Source organism: Epinephelus moara, chromosome 21, assembly GCF_006386435.1.
Source record: "Epinephelus moara isolate mb chromosome 21, YSFRI_EMoa_1.0, whole genome shotgun sequence".
Classification (NCBI taxonomy): Eukaryota; Metazoa; Chordata; class Actinopteri; order Perciformes; family Serranidae; genus Epinephelus; species Epinephelus moara.
Genome location: NC_065526.1, coordinates 25607048 through 25629133, shown reverse-complemented (window position 1 = coordinate 25629133; position 22086 = coordinate 25607048). Strand labels below are relative to the sequence as shown.

Below are 22086 nucleotides of genomic sequence, written 5' to 3'. Positions count from 1 at the left end.
CTCAATAATGTTGTAACTAAGACATCCGCTGGAAAAAATATTTTATTCACGGATGAGCACACGTTTGATAAAACGGAGTATAATCTCTCGGCATCCATTTTCAAGCTCTCTGTGTGTTTGTTTCCTTGCGGACGAGAAAAGGGGGAGCGCACATTTCTGAGAAGGCGTGTCCTTTTCAAAAATGCAAGAGGCGTTGCTTTGTTGCCGGCCGTTTTCGCCGGTGTGTTAAACACACTTTAGAAAGGAGTGTCCAAGACAAGATTGACAGCTGCTTTAAAGACTCCTCAGCTCTGCTTGGTTGTTTTTGTTCACATGCAGTAAGGCCATTTGAAGCACTGCAAGGCAATAGAATATTATCTGTCTCATTTCATGCTGCGTGAATACAGTGACAGTTTGAGCAAATATGGCAATTTTTAATTATTTTTTTTTAATAAAAGTTACTAACTACAGCTTAAAGGATACACATATTGGATTTTGATGTAATGTCAAATACAATAGAATGTGTGAGTTTCATGTGGAGGCTGTAAACACTTCTCTATAAGAGCATTCCTCTGAACGCTGGAGCAACTTTCATAGTGAACTATGAGGAGCTGAAACTTCTAAAGAAGCAACTTTTTTTTAATAAGAATATGGACACAGTCTACTCACACTACTGTATATTGTGTTACTCTTTTATGGGTTAACATAGTATTTTTAATGTTACAACCCAGATTTAAGATTGTGTTCAGTTCTCACCAACTAAATAAACAGTTCAGAAACACTGAGAGCTAAATGATCATGGACTTTTTTTGAAGTCATGTTTATAACTTTAGGTGACATTTCTTTGTAACTGTGCTTGATTTGATATATTGATTGTTGTCTCTTTTAGTTTCACTCATTAGCCCCTATGTACTACAGAGGATCGGCTGCTGCTGTCATTGTCTATGACATAACTAAACTGGTAAGAATAACTCGACACTCATGATCAACTTCAACTTTATTTTGTCCCTGGAGGACAGTTAGTTGCACGGCAAATAAAAAACACATAAAAAGACTCGAGAGATTACATAAGAGGTAATACTCAACAACTGGGGGAGGTTGGGGAACAACAACCATCAGTATCAACATTAACAACATCATCACCGTGACTCATACCATGATCATAACAAGAATAACAACCAGCCAAAGTCTGACTCTTCCATTGCCTTGCATTCAAAAGAGAAATGGCAGTAGGTATGACGGAGTGCGTCTGTCTGTTACTCTCAACAGGAAATCCTGAGCCGAGAGGCAGAAGGCAAAAACTATAACTCAGAGAAAGGATGGTTTTAGCCTTCCATCCTTTCTGTTTATGAAACAGGACACATAATGTACTCTGCTGAACTCCCAAGATCTTGCTACTTGTTTTCACTTTGCTACTTTCATCCAATTCATTTTTGGACCTGATGTTGAGATTGCCAAACCAGCAGACAAAGAGAGAAGGTCAAAACAGACTCAATATAACTTCTGTAAATTAGGATCATAAGAGACTTGTCAATGTGAAAGTTTCCTGAGGCAAGAAAGACGCTGCAGGCCTTTTTTGCACAATGCCTCAGTGTGACAATTAAAATTCATCTTGTTATCCACTACAGTCCCAAGATATATTTATAGTTTTCTACAGAGTCAACCGCCTGTCCTTTGATGATGGTTTTAAGAGAAGTTGACAGTTTAGGCCTAAAATCAATACATGTTCTAAGTTTTTTTTGTACATTTAGTTGAAGAAATGCATTGTCACACCACTCTACAAATGCATCAACTACAGGTCCATGGCTGTTTTCATTGGCATGGAGGAGACTAACTATTAGAGTCGTCAGCAAAGTTTAAAACTGAATCTGTTGTTGTGCCAGCTAGAGATGCACAGATCCAGCTTTTTCAGTTTCGATACCGATCCCGATGCTGTGGCTTGGAGTATCGACCGATACCCGATAACCGATACCGATCCGATACCATGGTTGACCTAAAAAGCTATATACCTTTACATGTAGAACAGAAAAGACTAGAGGCATCAGGCATTGATGACTACACAGTTCTTTCCTAAAATAAAATGAAACAAGATGGAACAGATTAATGCAATGATGATCTATTTATTTTTAACAAAAATAAACAATTGTGCAATAGCAGTTGAAATAGTGTGAAATGCCTCCCCGCAGCAGATTCTCTCCTTTGGGTAAGGGTTACTTTAAAAGTAATCAAAGTACGTTACTGCGTTACTTTTTAAAAAAGTAACCAGTTACTTTACTGCTTTACTCCCTGAGTAAAGTAACTCAATTACTTTAAAAGTACTTCCAACGTTACTCCCTGAGAAAAGTAACTCATGCACTTTTAAAGTACTTTTGAGTATTCTATATTTCCTATTGGGCAATGGACCACTTGCCCTTCACTGAGATCCAGTTCTCCCATCACAGCCGTCACTTTGACCAGTAGAAACACACAACGATCTGCTGCCGTAGACAACTGTATGACAACAACACCCCAGCGTTTTTAATATTTCCTCTAGGGATGTTACCACACAGAGTAAAAGGGGGAAATGATGGTGTGAAACAGCAGAGGCACTTTGTCAACCCGCTGAGTTAACGTTACTGTCATTAGCATCAAGCTAGCAAACAATGGTACATCCTCACGGTCGGACATAAAGTAATAACATTAACAAATAGCGGCGGGGCTTTTACTCACCACAACTGCAGAGGCTCCCAGCTTCATTTGAAACAAACTACATTATAGACGGTCCGTTATTTATTAATCCCTCTGTGTGTTTATATATTTACTTTTTATCCGCTCCGTTGTCTTTGTAAAGTTAACATATCGCACCGTCATTTCAAACTCAACACTTGTTTCAAATTAAAAGCCCCTTATAATCTCGGCTGAGAGAATCCCTCCATTTTCTAAATAGGCTTTTATTCTTAAACATTTGTCAGAACTTCCTGTGGAAGATACAGTAGCTTGATAGTTTACGTATGGTGCTTCAAATGTAGCTCCTGCCATCTGCTGATGCTTTTAGGTGACTAGAATAACATGTCGGCTGGCACATGAACAGACACAGTGACTCAAATAATAGTGAAAGTAATAAAAATAGGACAAGAATAACCCGATGTCATCACACACGCTGTGAAAAATGACCGGGGATAATTGGTGAGTACCAGCGTGTAGCATGTACCAGGCATAATGCAAGTCCTGAGTCTGAAATATGTCTGTCAGTGAGTCCTACTCCACCTATTTAGACTCCACCGTAGACAACGGCAGCATTTCTCCGACCACGTAGCGAGCCACAAGCTCCGTGGCTTCTTTCAGACTGATAGATTTAACGTCATCTCCGTTACTAGAACCAAACCACAGCCGTTGCTGTTTCGGAGCTGAAGGACCAGCGTTTTAAAAGTAACGGAAGTAACTGATGTCTTGTTTGAAAATGTACTTGATTACTCAAACAGCAAACTAACGCGTTAGGTTACTCGTTACTGCAAAAAGTAATCAAAGTACTCTAACGCGTTACTTTGTAACACGTTATACCCAACTCTGCGTATGACGTAGCTTGCGTCGCAATTGATTTAAAGGGAAAGGATCACCTCAGATATAGGTTGCATTTTCCAATACCCGATCCATCTATTTTGATGATATCGGGGCCGATATTCGATATCGGATTGGTGCATCCACTGGGCCACTGGGATACTATGGACTGCTTCCAACTCGTTGGCACCCTCTGTTGGTTTAGTGACAAGTTAAAGATAAGGTGGAAAATGGGGGCTAATTGTTTAATCATTAAATCAAAGGGATGACAGGATATTAAACTTGGGTTGGGTGCTGTCATCCCCAGACTAGTGGACTAAATCCCTTTAACTAACAATCCTTTTTGCCTCACCTAACTTAAATATTGAAGCACTCGAGCACTGCCCTTCAACTATAAACGTACTATTAGAGCTGCTGCTGTGTTCAGTAACTCCCTAGTGTATTAAATGTGTGTAACAGAAGCAGCCGGTTTCACACTATGAGCCTGATGTAAAACTCAATGACTTTTCCATCACTCTGGGATGCCTCGATTCCATGACTTACAGATGTCATTCTTTCCTGCTCGGTTCATGGAAACTATCTGAAAAACATCATCTAATGCGATGAATATGTGACACACGTTGTAAAAGCAGTTGGGCATGCTCTCATAAAGAACCTATCCCAGTGTTGACCATGATGTGCTCTTGTTGTTCAGGACTCCTTCCAGACGCTGAAGAAGTGGGTGAAGGAGCTGAAAGAACACGGTCCAGAGGACATTGTTGTAGCCATAGCAGGGAACAAGAATGATTTAGGAGACATCAGGTGAGCAAAGGCTTCTTTTCTTAGACTGCCAGAGCTGTAAAGAAATCGCTTCGCATCAGCATTATGGTGATAATATAAAGTTTGTTTCAAGAATCTTCATGATGCACCATTTTGGTAGAGTTTCATATTCATCATAAAAATCTCCTCCAGCTCTCTTCCAAAGCAAACTAGTTAACCCTTGTTAACTGTGAACGTGCTCCACACCTACTTAAATGTTCTTCTCTTCTTCTTCTCAGGGAAGTTCCTATGAAGGAAGCTAAGGAGTTTGCTGAATCAATTGCAGCTATTTTCATCGAGACTAGTGCCAGAAATGCTGTCAATGTTGAGGAGCTCTTTCAGAAAATCAGTAGGTTTCTTGTCTGTCTTTACTCTATGTGTCTGTGGCTTGTGTGTCTGTATTATTTTGGGAGTTAGCAGTAAAGAGGAAGATATGTACTGTTGAGTTTAGAGAAGCCTTTTAGTAATGCTGCAAGATATTACTTATTTCTCATTTTATTGTGCACCATGTAATGTCTTTTGGGATGGATGACTTAAATGGAATGACATGTGGAAAAATCATTAATTCTTTCAGTTACAAATCAAATATGACTGATTAACTGTTCAGGTTACAGAGGGTTTTTTGCATTTTTGTCAATGTGCTTTATTTTGGGTGCGTCCGAAATGCTGCACACTTAAACAGTATGTGAGATTTTTTTTAGTATGTCTGAAGCATGAGGACAGTAGTATGTGAATTGCAAACTATTTCTGGTGAAATATTGCAGTATGCAAACACCAGACACTACACTAGTATAAATATCCCACAATGCAATATGACAACAACATTTATAACAGACAATGGCGGACAGCAATCAAGACAGTTCTGTAACATCAATATATTTTTATTCTAAGTATAAGATTTCACTTTGCTACTCATAATATTTTATTATTATTATTGTTGTTAAATTGAGAGTAATCCCTAGGTTGGCACAGGTTACCATGGTTGCACATCTCCAACTGGCAAGAGGGCTCTAAGGAAGTGATAATTACAGCTTAGTGCCTCCAAAGAATACTGTTTTCACACCAACTTATGTTGAACTATAGCACACTTGTTGAGTATGTAGTTTATAGTATGCCGTTTCAGATGCAGCAATCATGTGCTTTTATTTCTTCAACTTTGTAAGTTGTAAGTATGTTTTTACCAGATTCCATTATATATTTTTACTGAACTAAAATGATTTTTATCAGTTAATAACATTTTAGAAGTATGTGTCTTTTGAAATTGGCATATTTTGGTTTTACATTATGTATTATTTTATGAAAAGCAGTAGCCCTGGCATTATGTTTTGGCCAGCAAATATATCATGTTAGTTAGTATGTAGCAGTTTATTTCAAACATGTAAGTAGCAAATAAACAAATAATCATACAGTAGTAGACAGACATAAAAAACAGATTACTAAAAGAAGCATGAAAACTGAAAACAATATATAAAGATCTGATTTACATGTCCAAAAAGAAGTGGGAGGAAGTACAACCTTATTTTTTCCCACCCCTCCTCCATAAATTAATAATAGTCAATTAAGTAGCTCCTCATCAGTATAAAGCTGTACAATAATTATTTCTTCTAGACCTATTCTAATATATTAAATTAATTACTAATAATATTTGTATTATAGCAAAATATGAAATAATTGCAAAAATACTTACATATATATATATATATGTATAGATAGATAGATAGATAGATAGATAGATACCTTATTAAAAAAAATCTTATCTTCATATCCTTATCCAATCATGACAGGTATGTTTTGCTTTGTCAAACTATGTATATATACTCACACATACACAAAACTGATGGTAATAAATAAATAAATGAATAAATAAAGAGACAGTCAAACACCTTCTTCATTCTTGTACCTTGTGAATATCATCTCTTTATACCTCTTTTTAAACTGATTTATGTTTGGACATTTCTTGTTAAGCTTTATGGCTTCTAGTAGTGCTGGTTTATGCATTGCAAAGGTAATAATACAACTCCTAATATGTTAAAAATAGTTCAATCTGCCATCATGACAGCTCTGTAAATGACCCTGTACTGTGTGTGTTTAGGTAAACAGATTCCACCCCTGGAGAATACTGAGGTGGAGAGCAACGACTCCTTTAAATTGACCCGGCAGCCTGCTCCGTCCGCCAGGAGATGCTGCTAGTATCAGCAGCAGCTGATGAGATTACATCCTTCAGCAGCAGGGATCCCACCGCTGCAGCACATAGTCCACAATGCACACAGTGTCTTACTCCTGGACAAGACAGGACAGTGGACAGACAGAGGTCAGCCTGCACCTGTGGTCAACTGCAACATGAAACAACAGTATTATTTGGGTCATTGCACATTTATTTCATTTAATTGTAGCAGTTTTAACTCTGCTGAGGTCTGGGAGCAGAAGGCCTTCAGTTTGTCCCCCTCAGGTGGTGTTGTGTCTGAATTACATCAGCATTTCTGTGTTGTAGTACACAGGTCATTACTAAGAGGCAGTTTTATCCCATTTTCCATAGTAACTTTAAAAATCAGCACACATTAATAACAAGTCATCTTGTTAAAGTTGAGTTTCGGCTATTAATGCAACTATATTTCTTATTCCAAGAGCCAACTGCTCTGTAGGTTCCATTGCACTGTGGCTCTTTAATGGCACACATTTTTTTTTACAAGGCTACCGCTTTTGTGTACATGTATGTATCCCTCTTGTAAAGAATTGAATTAGAATATTTTGAATGAGAGGTTGTCAAGATCCAACCTCAGACAAACGTTCTAGAGGTCAAACGCAGCGGCTTTACATTCCACTTCGTCATGTGTTTTCACGCACATTAACTGAATAAGGGTTTAACTGTAAAGCTGCAGAACGAACAGCTTAGAGGCCTAAATTGTAGTTACAGTATGACACCCCCTGTTGAAACACTGTGACCTGTACTATAATTGTTTACATGGTGATTTGTTGAAGATGTTTTCTACATGCTGAAATGTGTTGTCTGAGATTTCACTACAGGGAATGACTGTATATGACAGGTTTGTTTTTTTAACTGAAAAGGGGTTTCATTTATGATGTTAAAAAGAGGAAAGACCTGCATGTATTTTACTCTAAACTTGTCTGAAGCTGGTAAAGTTCCAAAAAGGGTTGTATTGTGTATATTAACGAAACTCTAAAATAACTATCGGAATAAACCTTGCATAAAAGTGTAAAAAGGGTAACAATGAAAATAGTCCTTCGCCCATTTGTGTAAACTATGATTTTATTTCTTTGCTGCTGTTTGTTTGGCAGTAATGTTCTTGGATTTGACCACTTGAGAAATTTATAACCGCACCTTTGCACACATTTAATAGTATTAATTCGGAATCAATATTTAGGTAACAGGACATCTGGACATCATATTTTGAGATAGACATGAAAGTTGGCTTCAACACAACATGGTTTTTTATGTAACAGTATTTCTGGTTCTACATTTCCAGAGCTTAAAAGAAAATACATATCTACATTTGTGCTTAAGTTAGTAAGAACAAATTAAAAGTCATTTTAAAATGTACAATTTTTAACATCACGTATGATGTGATAATGGAGTTCAGTTCATTGTTTTTAATGCAGTTATAGTCAATTTTTACCAATATGTACCGTTCTTTTTTAATGGAAAGACTCCTTTCAAAAAATTGCCAATTATTGTGGCATTGCTTCCTCTAAAATGCAATGAGCTGATTGGCTGAAATTGAAAGTTGAAACTGAATTAGGAGCTGCTTAGTGGGACAGATGTACAGTATGTCAAATTTACCTGCAGACTCTTTAAAATAGAAATAGAAATAAAACTCTTTAAAGCAGTCTGGCTGTATATTAACACCCATACAAGAGATAAAGACATATTGAGCAAAGACGTTGTTACAGGCTACATGCTAACATTGTGATGAGATTTTAAAGTCCTATATTCGTTGCCACACAAGTGCCTTTTTAAAAAATGTTTTTAAACAAATGTATGACATGGCTTAAAAGTTCATACTGCAAGAATAATGCATGAATGACTTTCCTACATCAGTACAAGACTAAATGTATGCCGCGTAACAGTCACCTTTGAAACTGCCACTTATCTGCAGCCATCCTTTATACTGTGTGCCTACAGTAAGTCATGCTTCCCTGTATCCTCTGTAGACCAGATTAACTTTTGTATATTAATCAGTGTAATAAAGTAGTGATTATTCTATTTCTCTGTTTTGTTTTTGTTACATTTACTAACTGGGAGGATAAAATATGTGTTTTGAAATGTCACAGACACCAGAAGGGATTTTAATATAGCTTTACTTAATGTTTAAAGTTTTGTTGATAGATAAGAGAGAGGAGAGGGGACTCCCCAACTAAAGGTCATGACTTGGATTAGCCTCCTGACGTCATGGGGACATGGTATCCATCTGATCTGAGCCACCCTGACACCTCAAAAACATAAGTGAAAATCACACTATAGACATAAAGCTTTTACTCCAGTCTTTTGCTCTCTTCTTAACTCTTACGTAAGACACTCCAACTCTGGAAAAGTGGTTTTACTCTCCCACAACCTATTAGCTTTAACCCCAAAATAAGAAACACTCAACAAGTTAGTCCTGTGTTATCTTTGCACATATATGTCCAGGGTGACCTCCTGGAAAGCTGTAAACAGCATAAATTACATGCAGAGTGGAGCATTCCCACAGAGTCATATTCAGTTCACCACAGTGGATTACTCCCTCAGCAGCTTACAGAGCGGAGGTCTACACGTCTTGTCACGAAGATGGATTTAACCGTGGCAGTTGACAGTTGTCAATGGTCTCTAAGAGAGGGTAGTGGAACACTAATAGTTCAAACGGAGCAAACACACTATGAAACCTGGGGATTCCCCTGCATTAACATTTAATGTTATTTTATTTAAAACTGTCTTATTTTAAAATTTGAGATCTCACATTATCAGCATCACAAAGTATTGACTTAGCTTTAGTTAGTTTTCTTGCAGCCAGGCTTGCGCCCAAGAAGAACTGAATCTTGATGTGTTAATAATGTGTTGTGTGAAACTGACAGAAGGTCTCTTGCTCTAATGGGAGGGTGAACTGAGTTAATAACAGTTAAGTGTCGGGGAGAGTTGGAAAAAAACTACTCAACTACACATAACAATGACATGAAAGTGGATAAATCACACAAAGATAGATGCACTTATGGCACTGTTTGTCATTTCCGGTTAAAAAAGATGATACTTCACACACATAATGACCATATGTACATCAGTTAGTCATGCCGTGTGACCTTGACTTTGTGAAGAAATCTTTCGTTTTTCATGCGTGCCTCCACAGGAAACACAGAGAGAGACAGAGAACACATTGATTTATTAAATGGGAACCACGTTTAACAACAGCAAAACAATATACAACATTCATTTATAAACTCTCACTCAGCTCCTGCATTGTAATCCAAGTCTCATTTATCCAGCTCATGCTCATTACTTCCCAAACACATCCTAAGCTCTGTATCGTAGGCAACTGGACTTGCTTGAGTTTCTTAAAGACGTTTCACCTCTCATCCAAGAGGCTTCTTCAGTCCTAATGGCCATTACAAAGACCTGGATGACTGAGAATCTTCACCGACATCTTCCCAAACACATGCATTTTCATTAAAAGTGGAGTCTGGCTTTGAAGAGAGCATAGATAAGTTTCTCTTTTAGTTTAGTTTTAAATAGTCAGGTTTTAGCATGTATTTTGGAAGTGCTGAGCATACGACTGGATAAATGAGACTTCTATTACATGAGCTGTGTGAGAGTTTGTAAATGAATGTTTCATATAGCTTTGATGTTGTTAAAAGTGATCCCCAAACAATCAATAAATCAATATGTTTGCCATTTTCCATGGAGGCATGCGAGAAGAACAAGGTTTTCCCTCACGAATTCAAGGTAACACAGCATGACTAACTGATATACACATGGTGATTTTGTGGGTTAAGTATTCCTTTACACCTTTGCGACTGACTTTTTTTTTTAAAACAGAAAATAGTTCATCTTGACTGTCAAAAGAAGAAGAGCCTGACTAATAAAATGGCAGGCTGATATTAGCTTATCACAGATAGACCTATATTAATATCAGCATAGAGATCATTTAGAAACAGTGTGTATGTAGTTTATATAGTAGAGAGCACTGACAAGTTTTTCTTTTAACTGTAGAGTATTCCACTCAGTACACATCTTAGTCAAAATTCTTTATCAGCCAAAATAAATGAGTCTTGCATTACAATGCAAATACATTTGAGTTATTGAGCCATTTTAAAAACAAAGCTACAATGTGCTTTACATGGTCGAACAAGGATTCAAACATTTCAGGACTGCAATGAGGCAAATACATTGATTTTATTGACTTATGTTATTTATTGATGTAAGAAAATAAATCTTGGACAATTTATAACTGTCAAATGCTTCCAAACTTTGAGATATCAATATAGGATAATGCTTTAGAAAAAATATTCATATGAGATTAGACTATGCACCACAATATTCTGCAAGATAGGACATAAATAATGTATAATTTGAAAATTATTGTGTGTTACTGTATGGATTCTATGAGTTTTACATACTAAATGGTTTTAAGGGAGCCCAGCCCAACATAAAATAGATATCAAGTGTTGCTGTGAGATTTTAACTGTGTGAAGTAACAGAAAGTGAAAGGATAATGAGCCCACGTGCATTTTCTTGAGTGCAAAATCCCCTTGTAGTGTGTATTTGAACCACAAACAGACCAAGTGACTTGCATTTAACTAGTCAAGGGTCACATCAGGACTCGTGTAATTTTATAAAGTATTTTACCTCCAAAGTATGTCAATGTACTCGCAGTATAACTAGTTAACTTTGTACTTGTAATCACATCAGATGCTGAGCCACGAGGGCGCGCAACAGGGTTGTGCACTCGCGCGTTCAAGTATTTGTACCCACATGCTCGTTCGCAGAGCTCAGTCAGCATTTGACTCAGTAGTGGCAGGGGATCTAGGATTTCCACTTGTCAGTTTCTCCCTGATACCAAAATCAAGTGCATCCCCTCAGCTAAAATGTCAAAGTTGGATCAGATCCTTATCCTCGACCCTCCCTCCGACCTCAGATTCAAAGGTAGGTGAAGCAACATTTCTTGACGTGTGAAATGTCCAGCGAGTAGTGGTGGAGAATTTACCTGACTGAGACGATTTCACACTCCCTCAAGCGAATTTCGGCGCTAGCATGCTAGCTAGCATTCACCGCCATTTTAAGTTAGCCAGGGAAAAGACGGGCCGCTGTATCCTCGCACTGTAGTGACGTGGATAGCCGGCGTGGCGTGCCTCTTGACCGCCTGCCATTCACAAGCAGCTAACTGACAACACACAGCAAAGAGGGGGGGTAACGTTAATGTGTGGGAATAGATAGTGTTTGTAAAACGGAATAAAAGTGAGCATATAACGCAGTGTTTGTCTTTAGCAACATGAGCTACTAACACTATGCTGTTGCTAGTGATGTTAGCAACAGCAAACTGTTGTTTCCTCAGGGCTCAGCCTGTCCCCTGAAATGCACAAGCTGGACGTAATATCGAAATAAATTTACTTTTTAGCAACAAATGTTAATTTCCAACCTGACATACCTGTCAGACACTTTTTCGTGGCATACTCGTAAAGTAACTTGACAGTAGGAATGACAAACTTAGCCAACTGACGTTAACAACCGACAGTTTTCATCAACATTTAGCTAATGTTCGTTTATCCTAACTCCATTAGCTACATATGCTCAGGAAACATGTTAACCTACAACACTGTAATCACAACCCATTCATAGGAAACGAAAGTAATCCGCACATTAGAGTATCACTAATGGCTTGCTTGGCAATGATAACGTTCAATGATGTGTCAGTTACCCGTTGGCTAATGATAGCAAGGCTAGCTTGCTAATGCAAAAGTTGTTACCTTGCTAGCTACATTCATAGCTGCTCTCCAACAACAAACATGCATTTTGCGGACCTATCAACCTTGTCTCATAGCTTCACAAACTCCTACATGTAGTTTAAGTTATGACATTTGTATTATTCAACTGTTGCTCTTGTTATTAAGTCACCATTACAAGTGCTGAAGATAACAGCGAACAGTAAAACTGTATTGATGCAAGTCCAAGTTTCAGTATCACCAAGGACATTATGTCGTAAAACAGTCCCAGCAGTTGATCCATTTATCATGACCATTGTTCATTTTGACCCAGAAATCTTACACGTCTTGCATTTGTCCCAGTTACTAGTCTCTGTCTCTGCTGCAGGCATTGTTGTCAATGAGGCACTGTTTTATTGTTGCTGAATGCACCACTGTCATAGAACCAAGAATCTCTCAGACCATTGTCTCGCTGATCCTAAGAGGCTGATTGTTAGCTAGGATTAGGTATGACTGGACACTGATTGTAGCCTGAACATGACAGGATTGTTGCAAAGGTCACCGGTTCAAATAACCAGACTCGCAGGATAGATTTGGGTGGGAGGAAGTCACTGAAATGTTTTGGTGATTAGGTGTGGTGTGTGAAACTGATTTGTCACATCTTCGTACACATTCAGATCTTTATCACAGGCTTGGAAGAAGCAAGAAAGCTATCAGAAACCCATCATTATTCTCTGTACTTTATTAAACAGCTAAACATTTTTTCCAGTCAGGAGTATTTTTTTCTGCTTCTGTTAGGCCTGGGACTGCATCATCAGGTGCACGATGTATGGTAGAGAATACAGCCTGCCAGTCAATGAAATTGCAGAGGGATACAGCTTAAAGTAAATAAAACCCATGGTGAATTAAGTTTAAAACTAGCTAGTTATAAGTAGCTAGTAGTATCGACCTTGACAACTGAGCACCTGTGAAACTAGGTTTAGTTTGTGCAACAGTTTAATGGTGGTTTTACTGACAACTTCAGTGAAGTAGTCAAACGGCTGACTGAGCCGACAGGTACAGCCAGACGTCTACTCTGTTTGTTTTGGCTACATAAAAGTCTGAAAAAGTGGGGTCAAGAGTTAAACCCAAATACATAAATTAATGGTTGTCCTTCAGATGAATCTTAAATTGATATTGGCATTTAGTCTGATGGCAGAGACATGGTCCACCATAATCTGATCATGGACCTCCTTTTTTTTTATTTGATTTAAAATTGCGTTCTAATTAGACTTACTCTGATTTGTAGACACATGTCTTACATTTTCTGTCATCAGGTTAACTTTTTACCCTCTGCATACTGGAATGGAAGCAAGGCTGTGTTGCTGATAATCATTTATTGACCATCATTAATCACAACTTGTTTTTTTTCTATTGCACTGAGAACATAACACATGTAAGGCGTGAGGAAGAAAATCCCACTGCCTTGGTCTTAATATGAAATGTAAATTAAAATGCAAAGCAGCTGCAAATACATTGGTGTTTCTGTTAAGTAGGAGGATAACTAGCATGCTGACTTAAAGCTACACCACTGCTGCATCTGCTCGAGTATAATTTGAATAGTCGTGAAGTTTAACCTCCTGTGTATGCAGGCATGAGTCTGAATACAAAATGTTATGCAAAGAGTTTGTTTTTGCGCTTTGATACACATTAGTTACTGGTATGAACCAGCATGAAGCTAAATGTCAGATTGATCAAATAAAATGATCATGCACTTTGGATCACTTAGGAAAATGAAATGGTTCCTATTCTGTCTTTGAGAAGCAATATGAGGAGAAGGAAGATGACCACAGCTCCTTTGCTGTCACAGAGGCCGAGCTAAATTGGTCTGCGTGTATCTGAGAGCTGGTCTGTTTTAGAGCCTCTGCTGGGATTCCTCCAGCAAGCTAGAGGGGGCAGCCCTCCTTTCCTTGGCTGGTATTTTTAGAATAGGACTGGCCTGGGGGACCCTAACTCAGCATACATGCAACGAGATGAGAGAGACGGTGCTAACGCTGCTTGAGCAAAGGTGGCTTCTCAGCGTTAGGCAGTGGATGCAGGCTATGTGGGTGTATATCTGATGCGCTCAACTGCTTTCCAGTGTTTTATCTGTCTCAGTCCAGGTTTTAGTGCTGCTCACAGTACCTTACAGTGTAGAAATGTATCTCAGTCAACCTAAAACTCCTTTTTGATGAAGCAGTTACGAGTTGTCTTAGGTCTGCGTGTTTTTATTGTGTCTGTGTGACAGAAAGGCTTTTGATAAATGAAATGAGTCAGAGTTTTTACCTCCTTTTAATCTTTCTCATGCAAAGAGCAGGTAGTGCTCTTGTACTCAGCAGGTACAGGACATCAGAAAGGCTTCAGGCATGTGCAGAGTCAGTAGATAAGGGTGACAAGCTGTAATTATCATGTACTTTGTATCTGCACACAAGTCACATTTACTCACCGTCATTCCTCACTCATTCACAACATCCACAGGGTCATTATTTCAACTTGTGATTGGACAGATTTCTGCTCTGAGTCAGTAGGGGTGGTATGGTAGCAGTGGGTTTTTCAGGTTTATAGGAATGTCTTTGTGATGTACCTGTGTTGAAAACAACGCCCCAGTCATCCCAGTACATGTTAGCTTTACCTGGGTGGAGTCCCTCCAATCTGGTCATGCATTGCTTCTTATCTCTTTGAACACTAACTGTGAGTGAATGCTGAATGTGGGCTTTGTGAACAGCAGAGCTACAACCAAGCTGTAAAAAGGTATGGAAAGTAGGAAGAGTATTTGAATGCTTTTATTTCTTGGGCGTTTTCTATGATTTTAATGTATATAATTACATAATAAATCAGCTGACCCTAAGGAAAAGACACAAGAGACACCTGATAATTATTTAGTGAGAGTTTACCTTAAATGAATGTACTATTATCTTAAATGAGAAATTTGTTAAATGCATTTTAAACATTTGAATCACATAGTTGATGTGTAAAAACCTTTAATAATTGCATGAAAATTGTAATTTTTATTGATTTATGTTTTGGCATCCCTATGAAGTAATTAAGACATAAGGGATGTCACAGATAAAAAAGCCAGAGTATAACCTCATATCTCAGTCCAAAATCAAAATAAAACTAGCCTATATTAAGCCCAACCAGTCAATTTAATTTCCCATTGGTTGACAACTTGCACCGTTAGCCTTTGAAACACCCAACAATCTGTATATACCAATGGTAACTTGAGGCAAGTTCTATGAAACTCAAATTTATGTCAGAATTAGTGATATCGAAATAAACACTTGATAGTGTAAGAGGTAAAATGAGTAGACTGTTCTCACCCATAGCACCCATGCTATGTCAGCTGACCATGCACTTGAAGACATATTTTATTCTAGACCCTCAGACTAACTGTGCTGATTAAGTTGTATTTGTGTTTTGGACATGATATCACTCATCAAAGCTGGATGATGTTGACCATGATTACGGAATTTGAAGCAAGCTCTGTCACAAGATAGAGAGCTTAATATTGATCTCTTGATGTTTGACTGAAGTAGGGCAGGATCGTCATTTCCAATGTGAATGCATGAAATTAACTGTCTGGGGGAAAATGTAATTGATTTGGGTGGGTTGGTGTGTAGCTTGAAGACATGTAGGGAGTGATACTGATCTTCATGAAGGTCTCATGCAAAGCTTTGCATTTGTAGGTAGTAATACTCCGTCAGGACTGGTAAGATGATAAACTTTTTTAAGATGCACTTTGAAAATTGCATCTTTTTAAACAAGGTGCTCTTAAGCGTGTCTTACAAACGAACTGGAAGTAGCTGAAAAGTCTTCAGTAATAGTCAAACCAACCAAAACATACATCTTAGCATACTTTTTTTATGTACTTTGCAAGTTGCAATTGATGTAGAAGTAACTCCGATAATAAATCAGTGTAGTTCTGGCTACTGTTTTTTCATCTTTCCCGTTTTTAGAATATTTATGCCAAAACTATCCTGCAATCCAGCTTCAAGCCCAGCAAGTCACTGTTCAATTAGTCCTCTTAATCATATAGGCCTAATTGAGTTAAAGCCTGACAGTATTTTGAAATCAGTCCTTTAGAGTTCTTTTTGAACTCTAAAAAGTTGGCACCAAACACTGCAGACCTTATCTGCCTTTCAGGGATTAGATGCAACCTGAAATGTTGAATTTTCTGTATTTCCACAGTTTACTGTAAACTGTAAACATGCAACATATTTATCCTCCATTCTCTGGTATTCTACATTCACTGTGTCTTCGTTGCATTTTAATGCTGCAGCAGATAATTTAAGTTGTGGTATGAGGATTGTTTTTTTTTTGTTGCTTTATTTTTCATTTTACAGTTTTGCTGTGGTGGTGTGTGGAAAGACTGTGCTCCAAAAGTTCAGAAATAATTTAATTCGTCATTCTGTTCCCATCAGGTCCTTTCACAGATGTAGTCACCACCAACCTCAAACTGAAAAACCCCTCTGACAGAAAAGTGTGTTTCAAAGTGAAGACAACCGCGCCTCGCAGGTACTGTGTACGGCCAAACAGCGGCGTCATCGATGCCGGAGCAACTGTCATTATCTCTGGTAAGTTTTTCAGAGATTTTCTCAGTCAACCGTCTGTTTTTTTTCTTAAGTCCAGTGACTTCTCTTCAGCCCACAAAATGTTAATTGAGAGAATGGTGGGAAACTAGGTCAGGGAGATGTAGCACAGTTTGGTCACAGGTTAGCAAGGTCACATGCTGAATTGAAGCGGAGTTATTAAAGCCTCAAGCAGTGATACTGCTGGCACATGTGGTGTACAGTACATACTGGATTCAGACTGAATCTGACCTGTATGCCAGTTGTATAATAAGACAGTAAACACTAAACCATCAGTGGTCTCTTCAGTGGGCTGGGAAATATACCCTAATACCAATATTGGGACAATATTGTTGGGTTGACTATTGGTGCTTTCACAAAATATTTTATGTCTTAAATAAATAAATAAATAAATATGTCTTGATAATCATCAGTTATGTGGATATAATGACTAAGTTGGTAAAGGCAAATAATAGATCAGCAAGAACAGTCTGCAAAGTTCAGAAAATTACATCACTTTACTGTAATTCAAGACAACATCTAGTCTCGTATCACGATATCGATATAATATCAATATATTGCTTGGCCCTACTTACAAACCGCTTTCCTTTACTCATTTAAAACTGCATAATATATTTGCTTGGTCGGTTAAATACTGCAAGTGGATACTGGCATCCAATATTTTAGCATTACAAAATATAAATTTGTGACCCAAGGGTAAGGAACCATATGCTGTATAATGCATCTTGCAAAGAGACGAGGCTCATTTCCAAAAAGGAGATACTGCAGAAGAAGATATCCTTGAGTCTTAAAACAGACTTGACAGCAGTAAAATATTTTTTTCTGCTTGAAAAACAAACAATCAAATGAGACACTTATGATAGGAATGGATAGGGCTGGGCAGTGTGGAGAAAATCAAATATCACAATCAATACGTTAATATCAGTATTGTGATGATATTGTAGGGTCACAAAATATTAGCACAATGACATTTTTGGTAAGTAATCATCAGTAATGTGTCCTATAAAGGCAAATAACAGAACAGCTAGAACAAGTCTGGCAAGTTCAGAAAAGTATCTCACTTTACTGCATTGCAGCCTTAAAAACCAGGAAAAGGCAGCACTTACGATCTTACATTATGCAAAATCTAAGACAATATCTAGTCTCATATCACAAAATCGATGTGCTTCCGATATATTGCCCAGCCCTAGGAAGGTCCCTGGCTACCTTTTTAAATGCACAGCAGAAATCTAGCCATAATACCATGAAGGCAGCGATGTGTGCAATTTGAAGCCCAGATAAAGTCTGAGTAGGTTATTGTCATTACATTTATACTCTAAATAATCAATCACTGTAAAATATGCAGAGTGCTCCTATTTTTTATTGTACTATTGAAGGACCTTTTTAGTTTTGCAAGTATCTATTTCAGACCTCAACTTGTTGATTCAGCCAGCTGCTGCTAAGGGTTGACGAGAGCCAACTGTACTGGACACGCTGCTAAAACTACACGTTAACTGACTGATTGTCAGCTTGGTGTTTGGGGCCCTAAAAACCCCCCGCCAGTTTTACAGCAATAGTCACACAAAGATTGTTAATAAGGGGCTACCACAGTAGTGTATTTGGTTTTAGGTTGAATATAGCGGATGTATGTGAACTATAGCATGAAAACAGGAAAATTAATGTAACAGCCACGAAAGCAGCCTACAGAAACATCTTAATCGCAGCTGCTGGATATTTTCATCTGGCTTTTTAGGGTCAAATTAGCCTCAATATAGGTGCTGTAATTGTCAATCAGTTTCAATCAATTCAATCAATTTTATTTATAAAGCCCAATATCACAAATCACAATTTGCCTCACAGGGCTTTACAGCATACGACATCCCTCTGTCCTTCCGATTGGTTGATTTATCATTGAGCCTGAACACGTAAAGTTGCCTTGCCCAAATCTTATACAGCAATGTTTCAGGTCACTAAATTTAATGAGTTTGCTTTAAAATGGTGACTGTTGAATGTTGAGTTTCCTCTAGTGACTGTAGACAGCTTCAATTTGTGTTAGTTGCAATGTACTTCAATGATAACATTCAAAGTGGGGAAAGAAGTATCAAAAGGTCCAAAGAAACCTCTCAGAAAAGTCCTGCAGAACCACTTCTCCTCTGTCTGTGTGCTCAGTATGTTCCAAATACTCACATTTACAATCATAGTTAAATTTGGAAAGGGTTTTAATACTTTTTCTTGCAGTATTTATGTATCAGCACCAGCTGCTCTTTCGTGCTCTCTCTAATGGCCTTTACACACCAAATCTGTATGTTTTGTATGTGTTTTTTAAAGCCGTCATCATTTGGTTTGTTGCGAAAGTCACAGTAGGAGACAAATTGGAAACTCAATTGTAACTCCACTGGAGTTACCTCCCTGGCTGTCACCACTCTCTGCTCACATCTGGCATTTGGCACTGCAGCTACCTATCTCTGTCTCCACACTGTTGCTTTCTCCTTCTCTGTCTGTGTGCAGGCTTCATCTTCTATTTCATCCTCCTTGTCATCATCATCCACCTGAATGTGACCTGTTGAAAGTATGCTGAGTTATGAAATGATGCTGTGCACCCAGTTCCTCTCTGTCGTTGCGGATATATGTGTCCTGCTGGTTCCATTTTCTTGACTGCTTCTTGTTCAAAAACTCTCAAGGCTTTTGATGGATGCGGGAAAAAAACACAGAAAATTGAACCTTACTCTGAAACTTTCATCTTAAGTTTTTGAAATCAGTGGTAAAGGTGATTGACATAACGTGAGGTTGTATTTATTTTTAGATGTGCAACAATTCCGATGAAAAACACGGACTTGGTGTGGAAAGGCCTTTATTGTTAATGTTTACTCAAGTAATTCTGCTGTTCTCCGCCGCTAACCAAGAAAAGAGAAGCTGTCGTCATGTGATAGCCTTGTTATAGCTATCTTTTAATAAGAAATGTTCAGTGCTTTGAAAACATATTGCCATTGTACATAGGTTTTATTAAATCATCAAAGCATCAAAGGAACACAGGAGTTTGTTTAATGCTATTTAAATTTTGGATGGTGCACCACTCTGCGTGGACAATCACGTTGGAGATTTATATTTAATTCATTTAAATTTTGGAACATAAACAACAGCCTTTTTTAAATTGGTTAGGAGAAGATGGAATTAACTAATTTAAGAGAAAGACAACAACATGAGGTTGATCAGAAGTCAGCCTTCCAGCTTCACTGTTGGATGAATGTACTGACTTGGAATTTCCACATTACATAAGGAATGTATTCATTTTTGGCTTGCTGAGGTATACATCTATTTAAATTAGGCAAATTATTAAATTATATTTTAACACGGCAGTGTGTTATCACAGGTTATACATTTCTGGGATTTATTATGCTGAATATTGAGGTAATATTTTTTCTGTGTAGAGATGTCTTTGCTTAAATGTTTTACAGCGATTATCTTTCATTTACAGTCATGCTACAGCCCTTTGACTATGACCCCAATGAGAAAAGTAAACACAAATTCATGGTGCAGACGATTTTTGCCCCGTCAAATGTTTCTGACATGGATTCATTGGTGAGTGATTTTTCTTTACTTTTAAGACTCTTAGCAAAGATGTTGTTTAAAATGTGTATAGCAGAACACACTTTAGCACCTTTCAGTAGTCATTTTAATGTTTGGAAATCCACACACACCACTAAAAAATAAGGATACACTGATGTTGGAGCTTGACACAAATGTTTGCCCCCTTTACCTGTTTTACTCTTTATGAAACAAACTCTTACTCTTGTGTAAGGAACTAGTTTCCTTTGAATTACCTGTGGGTCCCTGTAGTATTTGCTATAGACCGTTTACTGAAATTGAATTGCTAGGCAACTGCTTGGGTCCATGTTTACTTCCTGTCAGCTGATGTTAATCACATACACTGCAGAACATTCTAGGAAAATATAAAAGGACCAATTTAGGATATTTTGATAAGTTTGAAACTGTCTACATTAGGGCCCGGACACATGCTGCATTTTATGCGCCCTCTGTTTTAAATGACAACGCACAGAGGCCACGCTCAAAAGCTGGGGCAACACAATCACGGCATGCAAGCGTTCCAAAACATTCAAAAGCATCTGTTTTTCAGAGTGTGGTGGCTGCGTCCTGAGATAAACAAAGTCCACCTTTCGGGATGCAGCAACATGCACCACATGTCATGTAATAAGAAACAACCAATCATGGGGTTAGATATCTTTCTTGTGTAAACATCAGTCCATGATAAATATTGAGAAGTTGGTCATTTTAGTGCAGGATGACCCAGAGCTTTACATCTGTCCCATGCACAATCGTTTGGCCTAATACACCATTAAAAAACAACGGCTAAAAGAAGATCAGCTCTGAACTTGGGATTGCTGGTAAGTTGGCTATGATACGGTGCTGGTTATGGTCACCTAGTAACATCAGGCGCAACTTCCCTCAGCACAATTAAAAGTTGGCAAAGATTAGCCACAAGAGTAGCACCCAGTGCCGAACCTGGCTTTTTTGAGGTGGTAAAAGATGCAGCATGTGTCCTGGCCTCTTCTCTGCTTGCCTCCACAAGAAAAGATGATCCAAACCAGACACCAATTTCAGTACTGTCCAAACAAAAGCTTTGTGAATTTTTATTTGAATGATTTCTCTCAGATTATTTAATATGAGATAGATCAAATGATTGTATTGTATCAATGTTCATCACAGTTTACAGTAAACTAGCTCCTCTTGCAGCTGGGACAGCTCAGAATACTCTGCACGTTACAGAAAGTGAACAGCAAAAGGGGTAGAAGACAAATAAGCTCTTTATTATATACTGGAGTCTCTCAAAATAATAATAAAAATGCAAATAGTTAAACTAAATAGCTTACATTGAAAATGTTTTATGAATTCAGATTTCTTTAAAAAAAAAAAAAGATCATCAGTTTTTTTTTATATTTACGATAAATACAGATTACTGTGGGACTTCTGTCTGTAATTAATGAGCCATATCCATACATTATGATGCCTCAGAAACAACTGACGTCCACTCCTACATCTTTAAATATTCTACAGGGCTCACTAAAACCTATCATCATTTGTTTTTGATACATTTTCTATCATTAATAGTACTCAAATTTCTATCTGCTTACTAAAAAACTGTATTTGGTCATCAATCATGTCAGGGTAGTTGCCATTCTGCTCTTGGATAAGGCCATAATGGCAAAAAATAATATATGTATATATATATATATATATATATATATATATGTATATGTATATG

The 22086-nt window shown here is 37.8% G+C and overlaps 2 protein-coding genes across 2 annotated transcripts in view; both read left to right on the top strand.

Annotated features, from left to right (window-relative positions):
- Positions 1–8536, top strand: part of rab31 (RAB31, member RAS oncogene family) — a 14405-nt gene extending 5869 nt beyond the window's left edge. The window contains exons 4-7 of the mRNA XM_050032956.1: positions 869–940; positions 4211–4317; positions 4554–4663; positions 6407–8536. Coding sequence (XP_049888913.1) covers positions 869–940; positions 4211–4317; positions 4554–4663; positions 6407–6504 — 387 coding nt within the window. The 3' untranslated portion in view covers positions 6505–8536. The remainder of the gene's footprint in view (positions 1–868; positions 941–4210; positions 4318–4553; positions 4664–6406) is intronic.
- Positions 8537–11269: 2733 nt separating this feature from the next.
- Positions 11270–22086, top strand: part of vapal (VAMP (vesicle-associated membrane protein)-associated protein A, like) — a 19130-nt gene continuing 8313 nt past the window's right edge. Inside the window, exons 1-3 of the mRNA XM_050033271.1 lie at positions 11270–11443; positions 16659–16811; positions 20281–20384. Coding sequence (XP_049889228.1) covers positions 11386–11443; positions 16659–16811; positions 20281–20384 — 315 coding nt within the window. The 5' untranslated portion in view covers positions 11270–11385. The remainder of the gene's footprint in view (positions 11444–16658; positions 16812–20280; positions 20385–22086) is intronic.